We start from the raw sequence: 26419 nt of genomic DNA on the forward strand, positions 1-26419 counted from the left end.
GATTCATCCCACGCTTTCTACAAGCATGTTGATGACTAAAAAGGCTGATCCAAGATAAACAAGTCCGGTTGCAGAAAGCACAGCAGAATGTCTCCTTGGGTGATGTTTCCAAGTTGTGGTTCTTTCTGCGTTGTCGTTTCTCTTCAAGACGCATTCGGCGCGAGTTTTTGAAAAAGACTGCAGCATCGTAGATAGTGCAGCTCCATGCCTCCCGATGCAAGGCCAGGGCAGACCATTGTTGGTGAGGTGTTGTTTCAGAGAGTCCTTGTGTCTCTTCTTTGGAGCACCTCTCTTACACTGACCTGTGGCAAGTTCACCGTAGAGTATTATTTTTGGGAGGCAACGGTCCTTCATCCTAGAAATGTATCCTGCCCAACGCAGCTGCGTTCTCAATAATATGGCCTCAATGCTGGTGATCCCTGCTTGCTCAAGGACAGCAACATTCGTCACATAGTCGGTCAAGTGTATATTTAGAATTGTGCGTAAACAGGGCTGATGAAAGCTTTCGAGGAGTTGTATGTGCTGGTGATAGGTGACCCGTGTTTCAGACCCATAAAGGAGAGTAGACAGTACAATGGCTCTGTACACACTGATTTTTGTGCTTCACCTCAAGTGTTTGTTACTCCAGACTCTTTTGTGAAGCCTTCAGAATGCACTATATGCCTTTGCTAGTCTGTGATCAATCTCTTTATCGATGTTGGAGTCTGAGGACATGATCCTTCCCAGGTAAGTGAACTGCTGAATGGACTTGAGCACAGATTTGCCTACAGTGATGTGGGGATGGTAGTGTTCTTCCTGTGGTGCACTTCTGTTTTCTTCAGGCTGACTTCCAGCTCAAAGAGCTCTGCAGCTGTAGCAAAGCAGGATGTTAGGCGCTGCAGAGCTGCTTCCGTAAGGGCAATGATGGCAGCAGCATCAGCAAAAAGCAGCTCACGGACTAGACAGTTTAGAGTCTTAGTGCGAGCCCTCAGGTGGCTTAAGTTAAACAAGCTACCATCAGTACAGTAGGTATATAAATGTCATCTTCTTCGAGATCTGCCATAGCCCTTTGGAGCATCATGCTGAAGAAGATTGTAAATAGAGTTGGAGCGAGAACACAACCTTGTTTCACTCCGTTCGTTATTAGAAAGGGCTCTGAAAGAGCATCGCCATATCTGACTTGACCGTGCTGGCCTTCATGTAGCAGGATAATCGTTTTAAGGAATTTAGGGGGACATCCGAGTCGTTCCAGGATCTGCCACAGACCTTTTCTACTAACAATGATGAAGGCCTTTATTCTGCTCTCTACATTTCTCTTGCAGTTGTCTAAGGACAAATACCATATCTGTAGTGCTCCTATTAGCTCTAAAGCCGCATTGGCTTTCAGGGAGAAGTTCTTCTGCAATGACAGAACTAATCTGTTCAGGAGTATCCTTGTAAGGATTTTTCCAGCAATGGAGAGCAGTGTTATACCTCGATAGTTTAATCTGATGAATAAAATAGCTGTCCCAGTTCAGGATTTAAAAAAAAAGGAGAAGAGGTGTAGCAATTAATGTAAAAAAAAAAGAGATATTTAAAGATAGATAGGGAAGAATTGCTATAGAAATAAATATAGGAAATGAAAATTTGGAAGTGGTTTGCATATGTGCATCCCTGGGGAGGGGAATAAACATTTCGTGAAAAATTGAATAAAGAGATATTACAATGTAAGGGAATAAACAATAATAGTGGGAGATTTCAATGGAATCTTAAATCCGAAAAGGGATAGAGAATCAAAGAAAAAAAGTCATCTGGGAAAATTGCCTAAAACATGTTTTGAAATGATGGAAGAACATGAATTAGTGGATATTTGGACTCATCTGTAGAAGGAAAAAAAAAGATTCATATTCTGCTCAGAGACATATAACACTCTGTCTAAGTTGGATATGTTTTTATAACAAAAAAATTATCAATAAAGCTTTTTAAAAAATGGATACTGAACTTAGAGTGCTGTCAGATCATAATATGATAGAGGTTATATTGGAAATATCTTCGAGAAAATCAGAATGGATATGGAAATTAAATGAAAACTTAGAGACGAAGAATTTGTAGAAAGGATGGGGAAATAATTTTTTTTCTTTAAAGAAAACAATACAGAGGATGAGAAAAGTAAGAATGTATGGGCTATGTTTAAAGCAGTCATGAGAGGATTATTGATAAAAAGAAGTGCAGAAGTTAAAAAGCAAAATCAAGACAAATTAAGCAGATTCAAAAGGGAATTAAAAATTATAGAGAAAAAGTTAGATAAGAATAAAGACAATAAAAACTGAAAAATCAAAAGAGATAGAGAATAAAATATAAAGAGAGTGAGTTAGTAAGTGCAGAAGATGTGTGTATGTTGAAGAAGAAGATATAAGTAAGAATAAAAGTTTAGGAAAGGAAAAAAGATTACAATCTAGAAGTTTTAGAAAGAAGAAGGGGAGGAGAAGTGTAGGGTAAGGAAGGAAAGAAAGAAGGAGTATATGGAAAGGTTAATAGCAAAGGGTTCCAGTAGGGAAGGAAGTGGAGGAATGGTAATGGATGAGGGGTAACAGGAAAAATAAAAATGGAAAATAAGAGACAAGGTTTAAACCCCACTCTTTCTATATAAATGTGTGGGCGCAGTTTACGTGACTTTCATACACTAAAAGCCGTGCAGGGAGGAAGGGACGGTGTGTCCCAAAGGGGTCTTTTAAATGGGGCTCTAGCATAGCCATTATTTGTTTTACACGGGGGAGTCCGGAACGGATCCCCGCGTAAACAAAGGGCACACTGTATTATCTTTACTCAGTATTTTAGGGTATGTATAAGTGATGTCTGACTTTGTATGTATGCAAAGTTGTAGTTGTATTGTAACGAATTTTTTTAATAATAAACTTTTTTAAAAATAAAATAAAAGAAAAAAGAAAACACGGCAATAGAACAAAATGTTTATTATCCTTATTATAAAACGGTTTGAGAAAAAAATAGTCGAAGATGGTATGGATATGCAAAGAGTAAAACGTTAATGGAAAAAAGTTTTTCTTTTTCACTTACTATGTGGTAAAAGACTGAAATGATGGTAATTTATATTTGAGTATATATGCTGGGAAAACAATAAGTGGATGTCTATTAGAGAAAATGTATTAGAAGGTTCACAACTTGTACAATTGTACAATTTATTTTATTTATATATTCTAATAGCAATAAAGTTTTTTTAAAAGGAAGATCAGGAAATAGGGAGTCTCCCTGTGTTGGATGGGGTTACACTCCCCCTGAAATCTCAGGCTTGCAGGTTGGGTCTTCTGGACTCAACTCTGAGCCTATATGCCCAGGTTTCAGCAGAGTGCTTTATACAGTTAAAACTAGTGCACCAGCTGCACTCATTCCTTAAGATGTCTGACCTAGCTTCAGTAACACATGCTTTAATTATATCCTGTTTGGGTTACTGTAACACACTCTACATGAGGCTAACTTTGTTCAGGAACTTCAGCACGTTCCAGATGTGGCAGCCAGAATACTGATCAGGGCCAGTTATAGGGAGCATATAGCTCCCTAGTTGAAACACCAATTCATTTATAAGCATAATTCAAAGTGTTGAACATAAGCCCTATCTTATGAATTGAAAGGCCATATCTTCTGTATGAACCTGCAAAAGCTTTCAGATCATCAAAGTAAGTCTTTCTCTTGATCCCACCACCATCACAGCCTCACTTGGTGAGGACATGAGAGAGAGCCTTCCCAGTGGCTGCTCTCACCCTCTGGAAATCCTTTCCACAGGAGGTGAGGCTGGTCCCCTCCCTGCTTTCCTTTCACCAGTAAGCAAAAATAATTTTTATTTAATCAAGATTTTAATGCTTAATCAGGGAAGGTTCTTAATACAGATTTATGTTTTTCTGTTTCTAACTTCTGTATGATTTTTCATCAGTTTTATAGTATTTTTAATGTGTGTTTTTAAATTGGTTTTAAAACATTTTGTAAACATTTTTAATTTATTATGGAAGCCACATTGGATCTTGGCCTTGAAGAAAGGCAGCATATAAATAAAGTTAAAAAATGAATAAATGAATAAATACACGCAAAAGGGATCTGGGAGTCCTAGTAGACTACAAGTTGAACACAAGTCAACAGTGTGATGCAGCAACTTAAAAAGCCAATGTGATTCTAGGCTGCATCAATAAAAGAATAGTGTATAGATTAAGGGAAGTAATAGTACAACTACATTCTGCTTTGACCAGGCATTACCTGGAATGCTGTGTCTAGTTCTAGGCACCACAGTTATAAAAGGAGGTTGACAAGCTGGAGTGTGTCCAGAAGAGGGTGACCAAAATGATGAAGGGTCTGGAAACTATGCCCTATGAGGAGCAACCTAGGGAGCTGGGTATGTTTAGCCTGAAGAAGAGAAGGTTAAGGGGTAACATGTTGGCCCTGTTTAAAGATTTGAAAGGATGTCATACTCAAGATGGAGCAAGTTTGTTTTCTTCATAGAATCATAGAGTTGGAAGAGACCGCAAGGGCCACCCAGTCCAACTCCCTGCCATACAGGAAGTCTCAATCAAAACATCCCCGATAGATGACCATCCAGTCTTTGTTTAAAGACCTCCAAGGAAAGAGACTCCACTACACTCCGAGGGAGTGTGTTCCACTGTCGAACAGCCCTTACTGTCAGGAAGTTCCTGTGACGCACAACCTTTCTATTGTGGCAGGCGCTTGGGACTTTTGTTATTAAGTTGGTCGTCACTAAAAGTATTCTGACTCATCTTTATTCATTGGAACAGGATGTGGATGAAGAAGTTCCCACTAATCAAGATGAAGAGTATGAGTCTTTGCCTCTGGGTTCACCCTGATGATTTTTAATTGCTGGTTTTTCTTTGATGGCCAGTTTTACATGGACCACGCTCTTCTCATGGGGTGCTCTGTCTCTTGTGAAGCTTTTGAGAAATTCAATACTTTTCTAGAATGGACAATTAAGTCTAAAACTGGAGTGGTACACTATTTGGATGATTTTTTTGTTTATTGTAGAATATGATTCTGTGTCCTGTGCATTATTACAGGAATTTGGTTTGCTCATGGATGACCTGGGCATTCCATTAGTGCATGAGAAAATAGAGGGCCCTTCTCAAAAATTGGTCTTTTGGGCTATCAAAACTGATATCATGACAAATCATGCAGACTATCCCTGGAAAAAGTAAGGGAGGTCAGGGTTGTTCAATTTTTGCATCATAGAAAAGTTACATTAAGATAATTTCAGGAACTTATCAGCCATCTAAATTTTGCATGTAGAGTAGGTACATCTGGAAGAGACTTTTTGTGATGCCTGTGTAATGCTGCTTGTGGAGTATCTATGCCACACCATAGAATTAGGATTTCCCAAGAGGCTAGGGATGACCTCTCTGTTTGGTAGGAACATTTTAGTGGGTTCAATGGAATTTTATTTTGACAGGAGGAACTCAAAGCTCAGTTATGCATGACAGATGTCCTCAGATGTAGAAGGATCCTTGGAATTTGGTGTGTATTTTGAAGACAGATGGTGTGACCAGCTATGGCCTCTTGATTGGACTGAGTTCAGTGTCACTGCTGATTTAAGAACTCTTTTTTAGAGTTCTTCCCAATCTTAGTGGGAGACACCATTTGGGATGAGGAGTTTGCTCATTCCTGAGTCTACCTTTTGTGTAACAACATGATTACTGTCCAAGTTATTAATTACCTTACACCCAAATCACCCAGGTTTTTGAAATTAGTCAGGGAATTTACACCGAGGTGCTTCCCTCACAACATTCTTTTCATGGTGCTCCATGTTGCTGGAGTGGACAATGGCTTAGCTGATGCACTTTCCCACATGTAGATGGAACATTTCAAACAGGTGGCATTAGGTGCTGCTGACCAGCCAGACCCAATGCCAGCAGACCTTGGAAGGGTGAGGTAGTTGGGGCAATCAGCATGTCACTGGTGGCCAATACTAGGAAAACATATCCTAGGGCAATTCAGGAGTTCACAGAGTTTAGACAATGAAATAGTCTTGAGGTAAGGTTCCCAGTAACAGTTGCTTATATGGCAGGAGACTGTCACCTCAGTTGATTAGGGCCAGACTTGGCATTCTGCTTTAAGGCCCATGGTTGGCAGGATTTGACAGGTATTTTTGGATCCATAAAATATTGCAGGGTTGATCACATGAAAATGGTAGGATTAGAGAGGTAAAAGAGCCCCTTTCCCCTGCAGTTTTGAAGGGTCTAGGGTAACTGTGGTCTGGGATCTATAATTCTGACAATGAAGAGCTACTTTTTCACACAGCATCCCTTACTGCATTTTTCAGGATGCTGCGTATTAGCAAACTGATGTTTCAGTCTAAGAGTAAAAAGTCAGCAACTGCCTTGAGTTTAGGGACTTAATATTGGAAGACCACCAAGCCTGTCTTAAAATTAGACATTAAGAGACTGACCAAAAAGGGGTAGGGTCTATTATCTGATTGCAGATTTGTGGAGACTAATCTTTCCCCACTGAGGGCATTACAAGACTACATTCAGTTGAGGGGGTGTCACCAGGGTCTTTTCTTTTGCCATGCTGACCAGTCACCCTTGACTAAGGGGCTGTATAGACCGGCATAAAGAGCTGGTGTGGGGGCAGAATGGGAGCATGGCGACTGGATACCAACTGCCCCAACTCCACCCTCACACTGGCGTGACACCATCCAAACAACCACACAGGCACCATCACGCCGCATCTTCGGCGCAGCATTTACATGCACCTCACCAAAGAAGTGGAGAACAGTTCCAACCACCATCACCATGGCTAGGGCACCCTTACCATGGCACAAAAAGAAGCCACTTTTTTGCTGCTTCTTTTTGCACCGAGGAAAGGCTGGATCTGGGTGCAGCATGTAGTTGCTGCAGCCCCTGGCAAGGAAAGGGGCGGCTACAAGCCGCTCCAAAGGTTGAGCCCCTAAGTACCAATTTTGGTCTGTCACTTTTAGAGTTTTGTTGTATTTGGACCTAATGGGTGTCAGGTTTGGAACACATTCCTTTTGCACTGGGGCAGCTTCAACTGCATCTGTGCTGGGACTTCAATCTCAGCCTATCCAGACTATTGGACACTGGAAGTCTATGGCATATAAGAGTTATGTTCAGCCTTTACATCAATAACAATTTGGTAGATTTTATCTCTTTCAGATTCTAGTTTGAGATCAGTTCAGCATTGTGTTCTCTTCTGCAGCCATAGCTATGTTAATTGGGCAGCACACTAGGCATGGTACAGTTACTTTGGAGCTCATGTAGGGCTTCGGGCCATTGCTAATGTTGAATGGTTGGGCAATGGGGGCCTTCTTTGGCATGGACTGTTTTACACACTGTTTGTGGAATGCTGTGGGCCTCCACTGAAGATTATGGTTATCCACCTCAGTGGGAATGATCTACATTTTTTATAGGGAAAGGCCCTTATCATTCAGGCCCAGAACGAGATTAGATACATTCAGTCCTCTTGCCAAGGTTGACTGTCATTTGGTCAGCCATTATCCCCCAACAGGTTTGGCTCAGCATGGGGGACCCTCAGCATATTGATGCTGATCGTAAGAGGATTAATAGAGAAATGAAGAGTGCCATGGCCAAGAGTGCCATGACCACTTTCTTCCACACCCAGACGGACAGGTTGCTTACCTGTAACAGTATTTCTTCGAGTGGTCATCTGCAAATACATACAAATGGGTTTCACTGCGCCTGCGCAGTGCTGCTCGGAACCTACTGGAATCACTGGGCAGAGTTAACTCTGCAACATATTGAAACTTTTTGGCGGTAACTCCGCCCACCCGTTATAAGGCCCCTGCCTTCCCGCTCTTTCCCCAGTTCCGCAATTTTTCCGCCAAGCAGGCGATGGAAAGAGCCAATGAGAGCAGGACACTGAGGGGACGGACGGGTGGGATTTGTATGTATTCGCAGATGACCACTCGAAGAAATACTGTTACAGGTAAGCAACCTGTCCTTCTTCTTCGTGGTCTCTGCGAATCATACAAATGAGTTTAGACTGACAAGCTAAGGTATGCGGCGGAGGGAGTGTCCTGAGACCAAAGCTATGGTGAACCAAAGGTATATTTATTACAATAAAACACCTTGAACCATAAAAGCGTCAGTCTTTGTGTTCATGCACAGATCAACATAGCAATAACATTGCTAAACCTGAGGGGGGAACAGAGGTCATGCAAGACCGGTCTCCCAGGACTTGTGCAAACCAACATTCAACAACTGTGAACAGTGTAAACTGTTCAAGTGTAGTGAACACAAACAACAGTAGTGCAATCAATGCAACCCTGAAACCAACACAGCCCTCCCGAAAGCTGCGTCTCGAATGGCCCTGGTGTCCAACCTGTAATGTTTAATAAAGGTTAAAGGTTGGGACCAGACAGCAGCCTTGCAGACATCCTCCAAGGGAATCCCCGACAGGAATGCAGAGGATGCTGCCATTGACCTTGTGGAATGGGACCGAACCCTGCCAGGGAGAGGCTTGCCTAACAGTTCATAGCAGAGGTGGATGGTACCAGCCACCCATTTGGACAACCTCTGCGCAGACACAGGAAACCCTTTCTTCGGTTCCGAGTAGCATTGAAAAAGTCTCTCGGACCGACTGGAGGCAGCAGTTCTGTCCAGGTAAAATGCCAGTGCTCTCCTGACGTCAAGAGAGTGTAGGCGTCGCTCCTCATCCGACGTCGGGTTGGATGCGAGAGTGGGTAACACAATGTCCTGGCACATGTGGAAAGCAGACACAACCTTCGGCAAGAAGGTGATGTCCGTACGGAGGACCACTTTGTCCTTGTGGAACCTCAGGAATGGCTGGTCCCTCCGTAAAGCACAGAGTTCGCCCGCACGGCGGGCAGAGGTGATGGCCACAAGAAAAGCGGTTTTCCAAGTCAATAGTCTCAAGTCCGCTGTGGCCATCGGTTCAAAGGGCTTGGATTGGAGGGCAGACAGTACCGACTCCAAGCTCCAAGCCGGCGTTGGTACCGACTCAGGAGGATAAAGGTTGGCACAACCCTTCAGGAACCCCTTCACCAAGGGGTCTTTGAAGAAAGAAACCCTCCCCCCGAACTGGTATTTGGCACAGATGGCAGACAGATAGCATTTGATAGATGTGAGGGACAGCCCTCCATCCAAAAGTGCCATCAAAAACTCCAGCACCACTGGAGTGGACACCTGTGCAGGAGACAAGCCCTTTTGGTCAAGGAAGAGGCAAAATCTCCTCCATTTCAGGGCATAAGAGCGCTGGGTGGACGGTTTCCTCGCAGCCAGGATCACCGTCCTCACTGCCTCCGGCAAGGCAGTCAGGGCCGAATCCTCCAGGCTACCGGCGGCAGGCTCTCGATGTCGGGGTGGAGAATTCGTCCGTCCTGGATCGACAGCAGGTCCGGGCGAGGATCGAGACGGAGGAAGCATCTCCTGGAGAGGTGGAGAAGGGATGCGAACCACAGCTGTCTCGGCCACCACGGGGTGATCAGGATCGCATGCGAGCGGTCCGTTGTCATCTTACACCACTCTGATGATGAGAGGGAACGGAGGGAAGGCGTAGAGGAGCTCCCCCGTCCAGAGGAAAGCGAATGCGTCTCCGAGGGATCCGTCCAATCGCTTCCTGGAGCAGAACTGGGGACAGTGGCTGTTCCACCTGGTCTCGAAGAGGTCGATCCGGGGGGTTCCCCACCGATCGAAGAGGTCGCTGACCGTCTCGGGATGGAGCCTCCACTCGTGGCACACCGATGGAGATCTGCTGAGGCGGTCTGCCAACTCGTTGTCCTCCCCGGGAAGGTGAATCACCTGGAGGAGGACGCGCCTCTGGATGCACCAGTCCCAGATGCGGAGCGTGAGGTCGAGCAGGGTCCTGGATCTGGTACCACCTTGTTTGTTGATGTAGTACATCACGGTGGTGTTGTCCGTCCTCAGGAGGACCACTCTTCCTGTGACATCAAACTCGAACGCCCTCAAAGCCTTCTCCACTGCGAGCATCTCCAAAGCGTTGATGTGGAGGAGCTTGTCTTGTGCGGACCACCTGTCCTTGACGACGAGGTCGAGCAGGTGGGTGCCCCATCCCTCCAGGGATGCATCTGTTGTCAGAGTCAGTTGTGCCTGGGGCTGATGAAAGGGCATCCCGGTGCAGACGTTGGAGCTGTCTAGCCACCATCTGAGGGAAGCGGCCACCGGTCTCGGTACCGTGAGCCACTTTGAAGGAGGGTCCTCCAACGGAGAGGAACCAGGATTGGAGAGGTCGAAGATGAAGTCTTGCCCAGGGGGTGACGAATGTCGTCGATGCCATGTGGCCCAGGGCGACTTGAACGTCTCTGGCTCTCACCCTTCTGTGGGAGATGCACGGCCTGAGGGACGTTGTCAGGGCCTGAAACCGGTCCGGAGGGAGGAAGGCTAGGCAGTTTTCGGAGTCGAGGATGGCCCCAATGAACTTGACCTGTCTGGTCGGTGTGAAGTGGGACTTTTCCCTGTTGACGACCAGCCCGAGGGAGTCCAAGAGGCGCAAAGCGAAGGAGACTGCCTCCTGCAGCTCGTCTTGGGGTTCGGCTGCAAACAGCCAGTCGTCCAGGTAGGGAAAGACCATGAAGCCCTTCTGATGAAGGTATGCCACCACCGGTGCCATGCACTTTGTGAAGACTCGTGGAGCCGTGGCCAAGCCGAAAGGAAGCACGTTGTAGTGGTACGAGGTGGAGCCAACAGCGAAGGCGAGGAATCTCCGGTGGGACTCTCGGATCCCGATGTGGAAGTAGGCGTCCTTCAGGTCGACGGTCGCGAACCACAGGCCCTGGTGGAGCAAAGGCAGAATGGAAGCCAAGGTTACCATTCGAAAGCGACGGTAGTCAAGGAACAAGTTCAATTGTCTCAAGTCCAGGATGGGCCTGATGCCCCCATCCGCTTTCGGTACCGTGAAGTACCTGGAGAAAAAGGCCCGAGGACATTGATCAGGCGGCAAAGGGGAGATTGCCCCTTTACCAAGCAAGGTGCGCACTTCGTCGAGAAGGGTGTCCGAGGGGGGAGTGGACATGAAGGCTCCGGTTGGAGGGAGCTCTTGGAACTCTAGGGCATAACCCCTACGGACGATGTTGAGAACCCACGAGTCCGATGTTATGGAGGCCCAGGTGTTAGCGAAGGGCCTCAGAATGTCCAAAAAGAAGAGGGGTGAAGGAGAGACGAAGCGCGCTGCGTCCCTTCAGGCTCTCTTCTTCCCCTGGTCGGTGTCCTGCCGGCGGGACTTGCGGTACCGAGGCGGGAAGTTGCGACGGCCAGAGGAGGAGGAAGACTGCGAGGGGAAGCGGTGTCTCTGGGAGCCCTGTTGCTGGGACTGCTGATCCCGGGAGAAGGTCCCCTGTGACTGACCTTGTGGCTGCCACGGGCGCTGATGCTTCCGGAACGGAGAGGCCGGTGCCGAAGACATGCCGTGCTTCTTCGCCGCCGCCTTCATCCTAAACTTGCGGTTCAGGCGGTCGTCGGTCTCGGCGTGGAAGAGCCCAGTCCCGTCGAGTGGCATGTCCTCGATGGCCGCCCTGACCGTGGGGTTGAGGTCGGAGGCCCTCAACCAGGCGTGGCGTCGAAGTGCCATGGATGCTGACATGGCCCTCCCCGAACAGTCCGCCATATTCCTGGAAGTGGTGATGAGCCAACTTCCAATGGAATGGGCCTCGTCCCTGATCTCCACCAGCTGCCTCTGGATGTCATCTGGGACGTCCGGGACGAGGGAGGAGATCCGTTCCATGAGGGTCTGGATGTAGGCCCCCATGCAGGCGGTGTAGCTGGCAGCCTTGACCCCAAGAGCCGATGCCGAGTAAGCCTTCTTGGCCAGTCCGTCCACCTTCTTCGCCTCCCGGTCGACAGGGGAGGTTGCCTGCTTCGGGACGAAGCTGTGTTGGGCTCCCTCCACGATGGCAGAGTTCGGCCTGGGGTGGTCGGCCAACCAAGGGCAGCTCGCCGGGGCGACTCTGTAGAGCGACTCTACCTTGCGGGAGGGCGCCGACAGGGTGGCCGGAGAGTCCCAGGACCTCTTCACGATGGTCTGGAGCGAGGGAAGGAGAGGCAGGCACGGCGGAGTAGGCACCCGTCCGTGCACCCGACGCTCAACCGGGTCCTCGGCGTCGTCTTCCGCGGAAGCGAGCTCGATGTTGAGGGCCCTCGCCATCTTGACGACGTGCTCGGTGAAAGACCGGATGTCGTCCGATGGGGAAGACGGCTCTGGGTTGTGAATCCTCTGGGGGGAGGCCGGGTCCGAGAGGACATCCTCGTCCGAGGGTGCCTCAGAAGGAAGCAGCGGCTTGTCTTCGGAGTCCAGGTCGGAGGAGAGGGGGTCCGTCACTCTAACCTGGGATCTCGGGCGGGTTGGAGCGAGATCCGCTGAAGACCGGGAGCGCCTGCGGGGTGAAGACGGCGACCTCTCGTAGACCGACACGGTCGGGACCGATCTGGACGGGGTGGCCCGGTCTACGGGATGGGGGTTCAGCCTGGTGAACTCCCTCATAGCTCTGTCCTCCGAAACAGACACGTAGTACCGGCGCGACTGCGTGTCGAAGAAGAGGTCGGGAATGTCATGCCCGCGGGGCTGGTCTTCCTCGTCGTCGGTTGCCGGATGGGAGGGCGACCGGTGCTCTGGGGAGCGAGGAAGAACGGTGTCGTCCGTCCCGTGGACAAAATCCATAGTGGGCAGGGGCAGTGGAGTGTCCGGTACCGGGGTCCCCCGGTCTACCGGCATCGGCTCTGGGTCGCGGGGAGCTGCCGAAGCGGAAGCGCGGGCCTGTTTGGACGGGGAGCGCTTCTTCTCCTTCGCCTTCGGTGGATCGGTGGCGGGCCGATCCTTGGAGGGTTTGGACTTTTTAGGGGCAGGGTCACGACCGGGTTTGTCGTGGTGCCTCTTCTTCCCAGGCCTGGGAAGCTCCTCCGTTGGAAAGAACGGATTGTCCGGAAGGTCGAGGAAGACAGCAGCCGCTGCCGACGAGGAAGGTCTCGGGGACTTTGCCCCTTCCAAAGGCACAGTCAGCTCCTTGGACTTCGGAGCGTGGCGAGATGCCTTGGATGCCTTGGACGACGAAGGCGACACGAGATGGACCTCCGGCTCGGTAGCCTTCTTCGAACGCAAGCCCTCCGATCCCTTCTTCAGTTTGGAGGCCGGCTCGGTACCCTCAGTCCCCGAAGACTTATGGGGGTGCTTGGAGGGTTCGTCGGTGGCGCTGGGCGGTTTGGAGCCACGGGCCACATCGGAGGTGGTGGAAGAGGTCGTCCCGGCCGAGACACACACCACGTTGGAAACGGCGGCCCTCCCCGATGTCACGCTGGACACACTGGCCCGAGACGAGGTGGGGGGCACGGGAGGTGGGACAGAAGACGACCGTGAACCCCCCTCCTGTACCTTGCCGAGGGCAATCGCCGGTGAGCCGGGACTCACGGTTCTTGCGGGCCTGGGAGGAGAGAGATCTGCAGAGCAGACAGGCCTTGGTGTCATGGTTCTTGCCAAGGCACAGCAGGCAGGAGGAGTGCGGGTCCTGGACGGGCACCTTGCCCCCGCAAATGTCGCACTTCTTGAAAGGCGCAGGCATTTCCAGAGTCGTCAAAACCAGAGGGAGAATCCGTAAACGAGGTCAACAGTCCGAAAGTCCGAAGTTACCAGGGGCGGGAGACAAAGAATGGTCAAGATACAGTCCGAGGTCAAAAAGCGAAAGTGATTCCAAGCAAGCAAAGCAAGCGAAAGTTCCCTGAAGCAGCTAGCGCGGCGGAAAAAAGGAACTGGGGAAAAGAGCGGGAAGGCAGGGGCCTTATAATGGGTGGGCGGAGTTACCGCCAAAAAGTTTCAATATGTTGCAGAGTTAACTCTGCCCAGTGATTCCAGTAGGTTCCGAGCAGCACTGCGCAGGCGCAGTGAAACCCATTTGTATGATTCGCAGAGACCACAAAGAAGAAATATTGTTCCAGTGTCTGGAGTTCTACAGCATGGATAATGGTCACCTATCAAAAGAGGGGATCCAGAGTTTCTTAGAGATCTGTCACAAGTGCCGAGAGCAATTTTGGACAGTCTGGTGGGGGAAAGAGACTAAGCAGATGCTTGCCCCTTTTCCATGGCAGGTAATCGGGGGAGAAAGGAAGAGTTTGTGATCACCTGATACCCTTTTGGTGAAGGATAAGGCTCTGGAACTGCCCCCCATATGTCAAGTGACTAGGGGTGGGGAAGAAAGTTATCCTTGGGCCTGGCCAGGGGATCTTGCCCTCACCAGAAGGCTTGAGAGTTGGATCCTCTTGGTCTTCCTGCAGTTGGCCAGCTGGGGAGCAACCCAATTTTAGATTCTCATCAGGGCTCAGGTGTTTTACCCAAGGGAATCTGTGGAAAAAGTCTGGTAGAGACCAACTGCCCCATCTGATCCTGCACTAGGTTGCTCCCCCCCGCTTTTGCATTTCTCAAGAAATAAGTTTAAATAGATAACAGTTTAAATAATGGGACCAAACAGAAGGCCAAAATAAAGCTGCTTCGGGTCGCTTTGGAGGTATACTGTTTAAATGACACACACATCTTAAGAGGCCAGAAGCTGTGCCAAAACTACACACTAGTCCTTAGGACTGGAGCGTGGCTTTGGCGTGGCTTCCGGCCTTTTAGGACACATGCAGCATTTAAACAGCATACCTCCAATGTGACCCAAAGCAGCTTTATTTTGGCCTGTCTGTTCACGCCCTATGTTTCCCATATTTTATCCTAAGTCCTGTATGTGGTCTCATTATTTCAGGGGTTGGTTATTAAATAGAATTGCTGTAGTGCAGACCTGCACAGCATACAGCCCACGGGTTACTTGCAGACCGTGAAACGATGTTAAAGGTGTAAAAATGTAAAAGATGTAAAATAAAGTAAAGATGTACCATATATACTCGTGTATAAGTTGACCTCATGTATAAGTCGAGGCCAGTTTTTGGGGTCAAAATCATGGATTTTGATGTGACCTGTGGATAAGTCAAGGGTCAAATACTAGGGCATGTTACAAAAGATCTAAAGGGGGAAACAAAGCACTATTTCCCTCTCTACATCTCCCTCTCTGAACCTCTTCCAAGGGTCACAGTATCAGCATGGAAAATGGGGAAACAAGCCCAGGTGCATGCACATACACACACACATTTGCCACCAGCATTTCCAGGCTCATGGCTTGCAAGACAGGGCACAAACCTCTCTCCCCCCCCCCCCCCCCCCCCCCCCCCCCATTTCCCGGGTCATGGCTTCCAAGAAAAGGGCACACACCCCCCTTCCCCCCCCCGGTCCTAACCCCAACATTTCCAGGCTCATGGCTTGCCAAAAAAGGGGCACAAACCTCTCTCTCCCCCGCCCGCCTTTAACCCCAGCATTTCCAGGCTCTTGGCTTTTGAAACGGGGTCCAAGCCTAGGCTCTCTCTCTGTGTCCCTTCCCTCAGCAGCTGCTTGTTAACTCCAGCTGCGAGGGAAGGCCGAGGGATCACACACACACACACACACACACACAGGGAGAGAGCCTGTTGGGACTCAAACAGGGAGCTGTTTCCCTGGCTACTGAAGAAGGTGGGAACTTCTTTTATGAACCTTATCAGCAGTAGTAACTTATTGCCCTGTATATAAATCTACCCTTGATTTTGGAGGTCATTTGGGGACATAAATTTCCCGGCTTAGAGTCGAGTATATACAGTAGTAAGTGCTTTGTCCATGCCTCATTTAATCCTCCTTCTAGTAGTCACTACTGTGCCCATCAAGTAACTTGTGGGGTGGGAAGCCACTGCACACTTGCTCCTGTTTCTCACATGACCCATGGCAACTAACCATCATCACTCTGTCTCTAGTCTCAGAGGAGCAACAGTTGTATCTTTTCACTGTGTTTTCAGTTGTTACTGGTGTTGAACAGGGATAAAGCGAGTGCAGCCACATGCCAACACAGCTGATGTCTGATATGTGATGAGCAGCAACAATGCAAGGGCTTCTTCTCCTCCTTTGCTGCATGGTCACCTCAAAGTTACGAGTGTCTGGCACTCTCTCCAAGGTCAGACACTCAGTTCAGTATTTCTTCGTATGTGAGTAGTTGCTGTGGAGATTTTTTTGTTTGTTTGTTTTAACATTAAAGTTTTTGGGGTGTCTTTGCAAATGAGTCATACAAAGAAATGGAAGGTTGGATCAGAACATAGAGTATTTAATCCAGAATAAACAAATAGATAATTGTTTACTTACAAAAGAGACTAAAGTATGTGCTTTATTTGCTGAGAAAAGCCATTTCTAAAGGGATACAATCTTCATCACCATTTTGAACAAAAACATCCTTACTTAAGCAAATTGGACACCAACAAAAAACAAATTGTTGGAAAACCTCAGTGGGGAAAACACTTTTTCAAAAAAGTAAACTCAGAAAATGGGGCAGCTACTAATGTTAGTTTTCAGATTTCTAAAGAAATTGCTGCTGCTGGGAAGACTTTTACTAAAGGTGACTTCATAAAGAAGTGTTTGCTGCTTGCAGTTTCTGGATTATGTCCTGATTTTTTAAAAAGTGTTTTCAAGAACATAAATTTGTCCCATATGATCATGCAGCAAACAGTAGCTGATATATCCAATAACCTTAACAATCAGTTAAATCAAAAGGCAAATAAATTCAACTATTATTCTTTAGTGATGGATGAGAGCACAGATTTGATAGATATTGCTCAACTTCTAATTTTTATTTAAGGTGTTGATGACAGCTTTGAAGTAACTTAGGAACTGACTGGTTTATACTCCATGCAAGGTCAAACTACTGGAAAAGAAACCATAGAATCATAGAATCATAGAGTTGGAAGACTCATGGGTCGTCCAGTCCAACTCACTGTTATTCAGGAACTCACAATCAAAGCATCCTCAACAGATGGCCATCCAGCCTCTGTTTAAAGACCTCTAAAGAAGGAGACTCCACCACACTCTAATGGAGTGTGTTCCACTATTGAACAGCTCTTACTGTCAAAAAGTTCCTCCTAATGTTTAGGTGGAATCTCTTTTCCTGTAGCTTGCATCCATTGTTCCGTATTCTAGTTTCTGGGGCAGCAGAAAACAAGCTCACAAATCAAGTGAACAAGTATTTGAAAATTTAGGCATAACAGTTGAAAACTTAGTGGCCATTTGCACTGATGCCACTCCATCTATGTGTGGGAAAAACCTTGGTACAGTAACTCTTGTTAAAGGGTTTACTGGCAAAAAAAAATAAGTAAGGCCCTGTACAGACTGGCACTTTGTGGGCCAAAATTAGGATTTTGTAGGGCTGGGCGTCTGCACGCACCAGTACTACAATCGGCACACTGACGCCATGACTGTGCTCACCCGTCCATACGGGGTGCACAATAATGACGTTCATGTGGCGCAGTGCCCAAACAGTGCTGTGCCATGTAGATGTCATTGTTGTGCATGTTGTTGAACTTTTGAACCAGGAGTTTGACAGAAGACTGACACTATCCAAAGATGACATTAAATTTAAGTTAATTGAAGGTCCTCTCTCCATGGATCCATAGGAACTTCCACTGAATTTACAGCTCCAGCTTTTGAGTGCTCAACAGTTTATCGAAATAAGCATGGAGAAACCAGCCTTCAAGAATTTTTAAAAGAGTTTGGACAATGGTAAGTTTAAAATCTGCGAGATGGTGCTTTACAGGTTTTCAGCATATTTGTAAGTGCCTACATATGTGAAGAAACTTTCTCCATTATGAACTTGAATGAAAAAAAAATATTCAAGCAATATTCTTGAAGAGTTGACTGCTCTTCCACTGTATGCATGCATGCCTTTTCTATTGTGATTTGAATGACAACTCGATATCTGGAATGCACACATAGAACTTCATGCATGAGTCTGGTAGAACCATGCATTCATTGAAAAGATTCTTCAGAATTTTCATATGCTAAATAAGGTCCCTCTACCATTTTTCTGATTCTTCCCCTTTTTTCATCCTCTTACATTTTGTCACCATTTCTTTTTGTTGTTTCTCTATTTTCTACCAATGTGAAGTCTCTGCTTTGAAGGTTGCACGTACCTCTGAGTTTTTGGACAATGCATCTGAGTAATGTTTGTGTTGATTAAGTGTTTATAAATGCAACAGCAAATATAAATATAAGCTTCTATTGAGAAGCCGTTAATTCAGTATTATACCATATTAACAAAGAAACTGCAATGGAATAATGAACTACAAGAAAGAAAATTCTCCACCTAAATATTCTAATTTGGTTAAAAGTTCTAGAAATAACTACTCCAGCAAGGATTTAAGTATTTCCTTCTTTTATTCATATGACTGCTCAGCAGGGGGTAGGGTCAGTAAAACTCATGAAATCATATTTGACAAATGAGTGCTGTGACAATTAAGGCTGACAGGGCTGTGCTGTGAAGGAAAAGAAGCCTATCAGCAAAGAGTACAGAAGAAGTTGTTTTGTTCACAGGTTTTGAAGCAGCCAGTCCAGTACTGGCAGCCGTACAAAGTTGCCCAGTGCCTCTCCCAGCTGCCTTTCCTTCTCATACTTCAGAACTGCCTGCATAACTTCTCCTACACTGTAGCCCCTTTCCACTGCCACCGTGGAGAGTTGTTGGAGCTGTTGAAAAGGGAGGAATATCCAGAAGTGTGACATTTTTCAAGAAAATAAACTAATATGTTATAATTTATATCTACCTTCCAAATATCTCACCAGTTCAACCACCTACATATCTATAATTATGATTACTGTATCTATAATAGCTAACTTCCATAGCCATCTCTTTCCCTATCCCATTCCCTCTTTCTTTCTTGCATTCAAGGCCAATTAATGCAAAAAGCAAAACCAAGTGGTAAAGACTTTGATATACTGCACATATGGATATTCTGCGTTTCACACATCCAAACTTCCACATAGAATATTAGCCTGTCACACAGAAAGCTTTGGTTTACCTTCTTCCTAATATGCAATGGGCTATTTTTTTAACTGAGAAAGGATTTAAGCATGTACCCCTTCGCTATAGCCTGCAGTAGTACCATCCAAGGACATACTACAATTTGATTCCCTAACCCAATCAAAACAAACTATAGATCAAGGATTTACTACTTTTATGGCCCCAGTAACTGCTACAACCTCATATCCACATTCAGTTTGAGTCAAATTACTCAAAAGGAGAGTCTTTAACTGTGATTATTTTGAGACATATCTTTTCAAATGAACATTGTTTCCACCAAGAATAAGACTACTGCTAGAGTCTCAAACCACTTTTTAGACATAGTTCACATCCTGTGTGGTGACTACTACAGTGGCTGTGTGGCAAGGCACTGGAAATTTTCCTGTCCAGCAATCTAGATAGAAAGATGCAAATAGGAAAAGGCCCACTCAGTTCATCTTTGGTGGGGGTAGGATGATTTAGGTAAAAATATCAAACACAGTATCTTTCAATATAATTTACAGCAAGTTCCCCAAATAAGGCAGCATATTTTTAAAAGGAAATTTTATTATTTTTACATTTTTTTAAATTCAAAGTTCAAATATAAACAATAAAGCAGAAATTATTTAACAGTGTATAATTTACTGACATAAACTTAACTTCAAAACTTATAATACAGTTCACTCTGCTTACTAAAGTATTCACAAAATAGAAATTTATAAAGATTTCAGCTTTATAAAAAAAATTCCCCACCCAAAATGTGAACGTGGGTGTGTGTGTGTGTGTGTGTGGATTTTCAGTAGAGCATTCTAATTAAAGAAAAAATATATTCTTCTAAAAATAGTTTTTAAAAATTGGTTAGTCCATCCACCTCTTCTCTTAAGTTCTCTCAGTATATGTCAGAATGCATACTTCCTAACCTCCTTCTGTTTCTTTTTCACAATTTTATTTCAAGCTTGTGAATGTCTTAGCTGGTTTTGCCATAAAGCAGTTTATTGTCTTAATATGGTTCACTTATTATTATATTAAATTATATAGAAGTCCCTTTCTTAACCTAGTAATTAATAATTAAGTCTTTGTGAATTGTTTGACCATTTCATTTCGCAAAGGTTTAACAGAGAGTTCCAATTTATCCCATCTATTTAGTAACATAGTCATTTTGCCCATTTCCATCATATCTGGGCATTTCTTAAGCCAATTATCTAATGATGGTGTAGATTTTTCTTTCCACTTTTTAGCATATGACATTCTGGCTGCATATGACATTCTCACCATGATCAGATGCTTCCTTTTTTCTATTCCATCAACCATGTATAATAGGAAATATTCTGGTGTCAATTTGATTGGGCATTGAATTGAATCACCATATGAATTTTTTTCTTTTTTGCTTTTTGACAAGTCCACCAAATACAGTACAATGTGCCTTCATTTTTGTCACATTTTCAACATTTTCCTGATTCACGTTGCTGCATTTTGACCAGTTTATTGGAGTTAAGTAGTATCTGTGTATCATCTTGTACAAGTTTTCTTTCACATCCATGCAAGATGTAAATTTTAAATCTTACACCAAGCTCTTTCCCAAATTTCTATATGAATCGGATGTCCAATATTAGTTCTTCATTTAACCATACAATCTTTAACTGCATCCTCTTGCATTTCTATTTTCAAAAGTAGTTTATATAAAGGAGTTTAGAGATATAATAGATTTTTAGGCCCAAACGGTATCTCATCTAAATCTGGTTTGGTTTTTTTTTTGCAAAGCCTTCTAGTTTATTGTCCATTTTAAATTTTTCATTTAATTGACAGTATATGAACCAGTGGTAAATAAATCCACCCATTTGAAATTCTTTATTTAGAATCATATAATCATACAGTTTGAAGAGATGGCAATGGCCATCCAGTCCAACCCCCTGCCATGCAGGAAATCACAATCAAAGCATCCCCGACAGATGGCCATCAAGCCTCTGTCTAAAGACCTCTAAGGAAGGAGACTCCCCTACACTCTGAGGGAGTGTGTTCCACTGTTGAACAGCCCTTACTGTTATGAAGTTCCTCCTCATGTTGAGGTGGAATCTCTTTTCCTGGAGCTTGCATTCATTGTTCCATGCTCTAGTCTCTGGAGCAGCAGAAAACAAGCAATATGACATCCCTTCAAATATTTAAACAGGGCTATCATATCACCTCTTAACCTTCTCCTCTCCAGGCTAAACATCCCCAGCTCCCTAAATCATTCTTCATAGGGCATGGTTTCCTGACCCTTCACCATTTTGGTCGTCCTCCTTTGGACACGCTCCAATTTCTCAACATCACTTTTGAATTCTGGTGCCCAGAACTGGACACAATATTCCAGGTGGGGCCTGACCAAAGCAGAATAGAGTGGCACTATTACTTCCCTTGATCTAGACACTATACTTTTATTGATGCAGCCTAAAATTGGCCTTTTTAGCTGCCACATCACACTGTTTTTAATCTTGGAGTTTCTCCTTCCCACTTTAACAAGTCGGCATATTTTAAGAAGCTTTCTTGATTATCTGCTTGGCCAAACATCAGTGCTTCTTGAGGTGAAATCCAAACTGGGAGTTTGTTGTAGTTTTTCATTATTATTATACTCCAGATTCTTTAGACCAATCTTGTAATTAAGGGCCTGTACAGACCGGCAGAAAGTGCTGGCCTGTGAGCAGAGTCAGGGCTCAGTGTCCTGACCCTGGATGCCCTAACTCCACTGCCTAGGACAACATGATGCTGCACACTGCTCCAGATGGCACACAGCATCATGGTGCGACTCCGGCTCTTCATCCACATGATACAGTGCCGAAGGGGCATAAAAAACTGTGCCGCGGTGGCTATGGCACCCTTTGAAGGGTGCAAAAAGGAGCTACCAGAGGCTGGATCAGGGCCATGGCATGAGGTTGCCACAGCCCCAATTCAGCCAGGAAAGGGGCAGCTACATGTCACCTGTTAGGAACAATCTGTATAGCCCCTAAGTGGTCATTAAATTCTTTATTGACATACGATTCTATGATTCTATGATTCTATCAGCCTTTTTGTACTATAGATATCCGTGCCAGCCATATCTTTTGTTGAATCCTTCTAAACTTAGAATCTTTTCATCTTTTAATGATATCCAATTCCGTATCCAATCCATGATGCAAGAAGAGTAATAAACTTTAAGATCAGGAATTCCTTGTTCCTTGGCATCTTTCAGTATTTTCCATCTTATTCTTGGCTTCTTCCTGGCCCAAATGAATTTAAAAATGTTGGTTTCCCATATTTTAAGAGGTTTATCATTAGTTAAATTTGGGAGGTTCTGAAACAGAAACATTGCTTTAGGTAAAATATTCATCTTGATTGAAGAGATTCTACCCCTAAGTGGTAAGTTCAAGTTAGACCATCTATCCCTTTTTATGTTTTTCCATAGAGATCCATAATTATTATTGAAAAGTTCAGAGTTCTTTTTCAAGAACATTATGCCAAGGTATGGGCCTGTAAAGATAGGCCAAAATAAAGCTGTGTTGGGTCTCTTTGGAGGTATGCTGTTTAAATGATGCATGTGTCCTAAGAAGCCAGAAGTCACGCCAAAGCTGTGCATCAGTCCTTAGGACTGGAGCATGGCTTTGGCGTGATTTCTGGGCTCTTAGGATGCATGCATCATTTAAACAGCATACCTCCAAAGTGACTAGAAGCAGCTTTATTTTAGCCTGTCTGTATGTGCCCTAATTCACCTTTTTACATATCTGGAATCCTGACTTGTCTTGTAATTCTTTGTCTTCTTTTTTTGTCATATTCATAGTTATTATGGCAACATTTTAAACTATTGCCAAAACCTTTTTTTAAGATTAAAAGTGATACCAAGAAAAAGATTCTCAGTTTATCAGACATAATTGGCAATGTAGCAGACATTATCTCAACATAATTTTGGTAAACTGGCATTGTATGCCAGGTTTCTCTTGACAAGGAGTTTCTAATGTAGTGACCCTGATCACTTTCCTTGTTTCCTGCTGAATTTTCCTCATAGTATTTGGAATGTTTGGTGAAGATAATTTGTTCATCACATTGTTTATCCACAGCTAAGTCAAGAGGCAAGACAGGACATTCAAAACTGGAGAAGAGGTGAGGGTTGTGTAAATTTACAGGTGACCAAAAAGACAGCTAAAATAAGTGTTTTCTTTTTCATAGAATAGGCAGGGTAGATTACTAGTGGTAAAAATGGCTGGAGTATTGTGTTGTTGCTAACCTCCCTCACATCAACTTCAACTTATGGTGACCCCGTGAATGAGAGACTTCTAAGTCATGGTATTCTCAACCACCATGCTCAGATCTTGTAGACTCGGGGTCATGGCTTTCTTGAATGAGTCTATCCATTTGTAATGTGATGTTCCTCTGCTGCCTTCTATCCTACCAAGCATCACTGTCTTTTCTAGTTAATCATGTCTTCTCATATGTCAAAAGTACAACAGTCCCAATTTAACCACCTTGGCTCCAGGGAGAGTTTAGGCTTGATTTGCTCTAGAATCATAGAATTATAGAATCATAATGTTGGAAGAGACCACAAGGGTCATCCAGTCCAATCCCCTGCCATGCAGGTACTCACAATCAAAGCATCCCCGACAGAAGGCCATGCAGCCTTCCAAAGAAGAAGACTCCACCAGATTCCAAGGGAATGTGTCCCACTGTCGAACAGCTCTTACTGTCAGGAAGTTCCTCCTAATGTTGAGGTGGAATTTCTTTTCCTGCAGCTTGTATTCAATATTCTGTGTCCTATTCTCTGGAGCAGCAGAAACAAGCTTGCTTCATCGTCATCTCTTCAAATACTTGTACAGGGCTATTGTATCACCTCTTAATTCCCTGTTCTCCAGGCTAAACATACCCAGCTCCCTATGTCTCTCCTCATAAGGCATGGTTTCCAGGCCCTTCACCATTTTGGTCACCCTCCTCTGGACAGACTCCAGCTAGTCAACATTCAGTTTGAATTGTGGTGCCCAGAACTGGACACAATATTCCAGGTAAGGCTTGTCCAAAGCAGAATAGAAAGGCACTATTACTCCCCTTGATCTATAAAAAGTACTTCTATTGAGGCAGCCTAGAATCACATTGGCCTTTTTCGCTGCCATATCACACTGTTGACTCATGTTCAGCTTGTGGTCTACTAGGACTCCTAGATCCCTTTCACAAGTAATTTTGTTAAGCCAGATGTCCTCCCATCCTATATCTATGCATTTCATTTTTGCTGCCTAAGTACAGTACCTTAAATTTTTCTGTGTTGAAATTCATTTTGTTATCTTGGAAAATTGGAAAAAAGTAATGAAAAGGACTCAGCAAATTACATGTTCACAAGACCTAAAAGAAAACTTTTTAAAAATGGCACAACAGTGGTACTTCACTCCTCAAATATTGTCAAAAATCTATGAAACAAAGCAAGATAAATGTTGGAAATGTCAAAAATCCATGTAGGGTGGAAATGTCCCAAGATCAAGAAATACACATAACAATAAATAAAATCCTGCAAATTAATTTCCAAATGACACCCAAAATATATTTACTTAATAAGAGGAATAAGATGACAAAATGTAATGAGAGAAAATATTGGGGGGAAATGTAATATATGGTAACTTCTGCCAGAATATTGTTAGTGAAACATTGGAAAACCAAAGAAATTCCATTGATAGATTAATAGTTACTCAGTATAGCAAATATGTGTGAATTAGATAAGCTAACAGCTAGATTGAATAAGGACATGAACATCATTGATAAAGAATGGGCCCCTATTTTAGAATTTTGTAAAAAGAGATGGAAAGTTTAGAGTACAAATAACATTTTAAAATAAATAAAATAAAGTTATGTAAATCATCACTGGTCATAATTTTGTTTTCTTAAATATCAATTGTATACCTACCTTTGCACTTTCCCTCTTGATTTTCTTCAATAATGGTTCCAAGTCTTTACTGTTTTCTACTAGTAGTATGGTGTCATTTGCATATTTTAAATTGTTATTTTTTTTCCTTCCAGCTTTCATGGCTACTTCCTCATTCAACATTATGTATTATATATTCAGCATAAAGTTAAACAGATAGGATGATAAAATGCACCCCATTTCATCAGGCCAATAAAATGTTGTGGAACTATAATTTCTTTAGGAACGAGTCATAGTTTTTCATGATCTACCCAATCAAAAGCTTTGCTATAATTTATATAGTACAGGCTGATTTTCTACTGATATTTTTTGTTTGTTTTGTGCATGCCATTATCCAACATATATTTGCAATATGGGCATCTTTTATTTCTCACTCCATATGTGGTAAAAATCTCTGTTGTTGAATTTTGCATATCACTTTGCTTGCATGGGAAATAAATGCAATGGTCATTGTGGCTACTATAGTCTCTGGTATCCCCTTTCTTGAGGTATTGGAATGCATATTTAATGTTTCCAATCCGTGGGCCATTTCCCCCCATATTGGTGAACAGATTTAAGTTAGAATTAGAGTATATTCTGTCTGTGTAGATTTAAGCAGGTTTAATAGTATTCCATCTGCTACTGATGAGTTATTTCTCCCAAGTGCTCTGAGTGCAGCTCCCAATTCACTTTCTAAAATTGGAGGTTCATCTTCAAATGGTTCTTCCTTGAATAAATCAGTTCTTTCATCTCTCTTATATATTTTTTCAGTGACTTGTTCATGTAACGTGGTCATATAATGCATTTCCTTAATGGTCATATACATCTACACTCTTGCTTTAAAATTATTTTCTTAGATTAGATCTTTTAGAATAATTCACTTGTTCTTTTTGTTGTTTTCTGTGTTGATTATTATAGCAGCTTTTCTTGTCCTTGCAAACAAGTCACTGAACTGTCGCATTCAGGGTTCTGACCCTATTTCTGTCACCTTCTGCTTTTGCTTCTCATCTGTCCTTAACTCAGTGTTTCTCAAATAGTGGGGCGGGCCCCCCAGGGGGGGCACGAGGCTCCGTAAAGGGGGGCGCGAGGCTCTGTTATGCAGAGGTGTACTTATAACAATTTTATAGACAAATGATACTATTTACAGTCGCACGGGGGGCGCGAAATGTTTTCTTCTTCCTAGGAGGGGCATGACAGAAAATAATTGAGAAGCACTGCCTTAACTGCTTGAAGATGATCATCTGTCAACCACTGATGTTTCTCTTTCTTTTTGACTGCAGATCAGCTGCAGGGTCTTTTTGCATTCCTCCCTTCTTCATAGTCTCTATAACTCATACAACTGAGGTTTATCCTGTGCCTATGCAGTGGCTATTGCAGAGCATTCTATAGCATTCTAAAGCCCTACCCCCCCTGCCTGCCCTAAACAGTATAAGGGGCTCCCACTGAAACCTGCCAGTTCCGTTTCCTCCACTGCTGTAGCTGTCTCATCAGAAACAGCATTTGCGTTCACAGATTGGAAGATGTTTTCTATGGATCAATTGTTGGCATGAGCTTTGAGCCACGCTAGCACATGAGTCTGTCTCAGTACCATTGGTTTCTTTTAAGAAGTGTGTCAAATGTGGTGCTGAGATGGGCATTTGAAATGCTTCCAGTGTTTGGCTGAGTCCCATATCATTGTCTCATGT

General features: G+C 44.3%; 1 protein-coding gene across 3 annotated transcripts in view; it reads right to left on the reverse strand.

Moving 5' to 3' along the window:
• Positions 1-18206: 18206 nt before the first annotated feature.
• AKAP3 (A-kinase anchoring protein 3) overlaps positions 18207-26419 on the reverse strand; it is a 49006-nt gene continuing 40793 nt past the window's right edge. For all 3 annotated transcript variants that reach the window (XM_042466586.1, XM_042466587.1, XM_042466588.1), the window contains exon 5: positions 18207-18531. In XM_042466586.1, the coding sequence (XP_042322520.1) occupies positions 18376-18531 (156 nt within the window). In that variant the 3' untranslated portion in view covers positions 18207-18375. The remainder of the gene's footprint in view (positions 18532-26419) is intronic.

The sequence above is a fragment of the Sceloporus undulatus genome, chromosome 5 (assembly GCF_019175285.1).
Source record: "Sceloporus undulatus isolate JIND9_A2432 ecotype Alabama chromosome 5, SceUnd_v1.1, whole genome shotgun sequence".
NCBI classification, from domain to species: Eukaryota; Metazoa; Chordata; class Lepidosauria; order Squamata; family Phrynosomatidae; genus Sceloporus; species Sceloporus undulatus.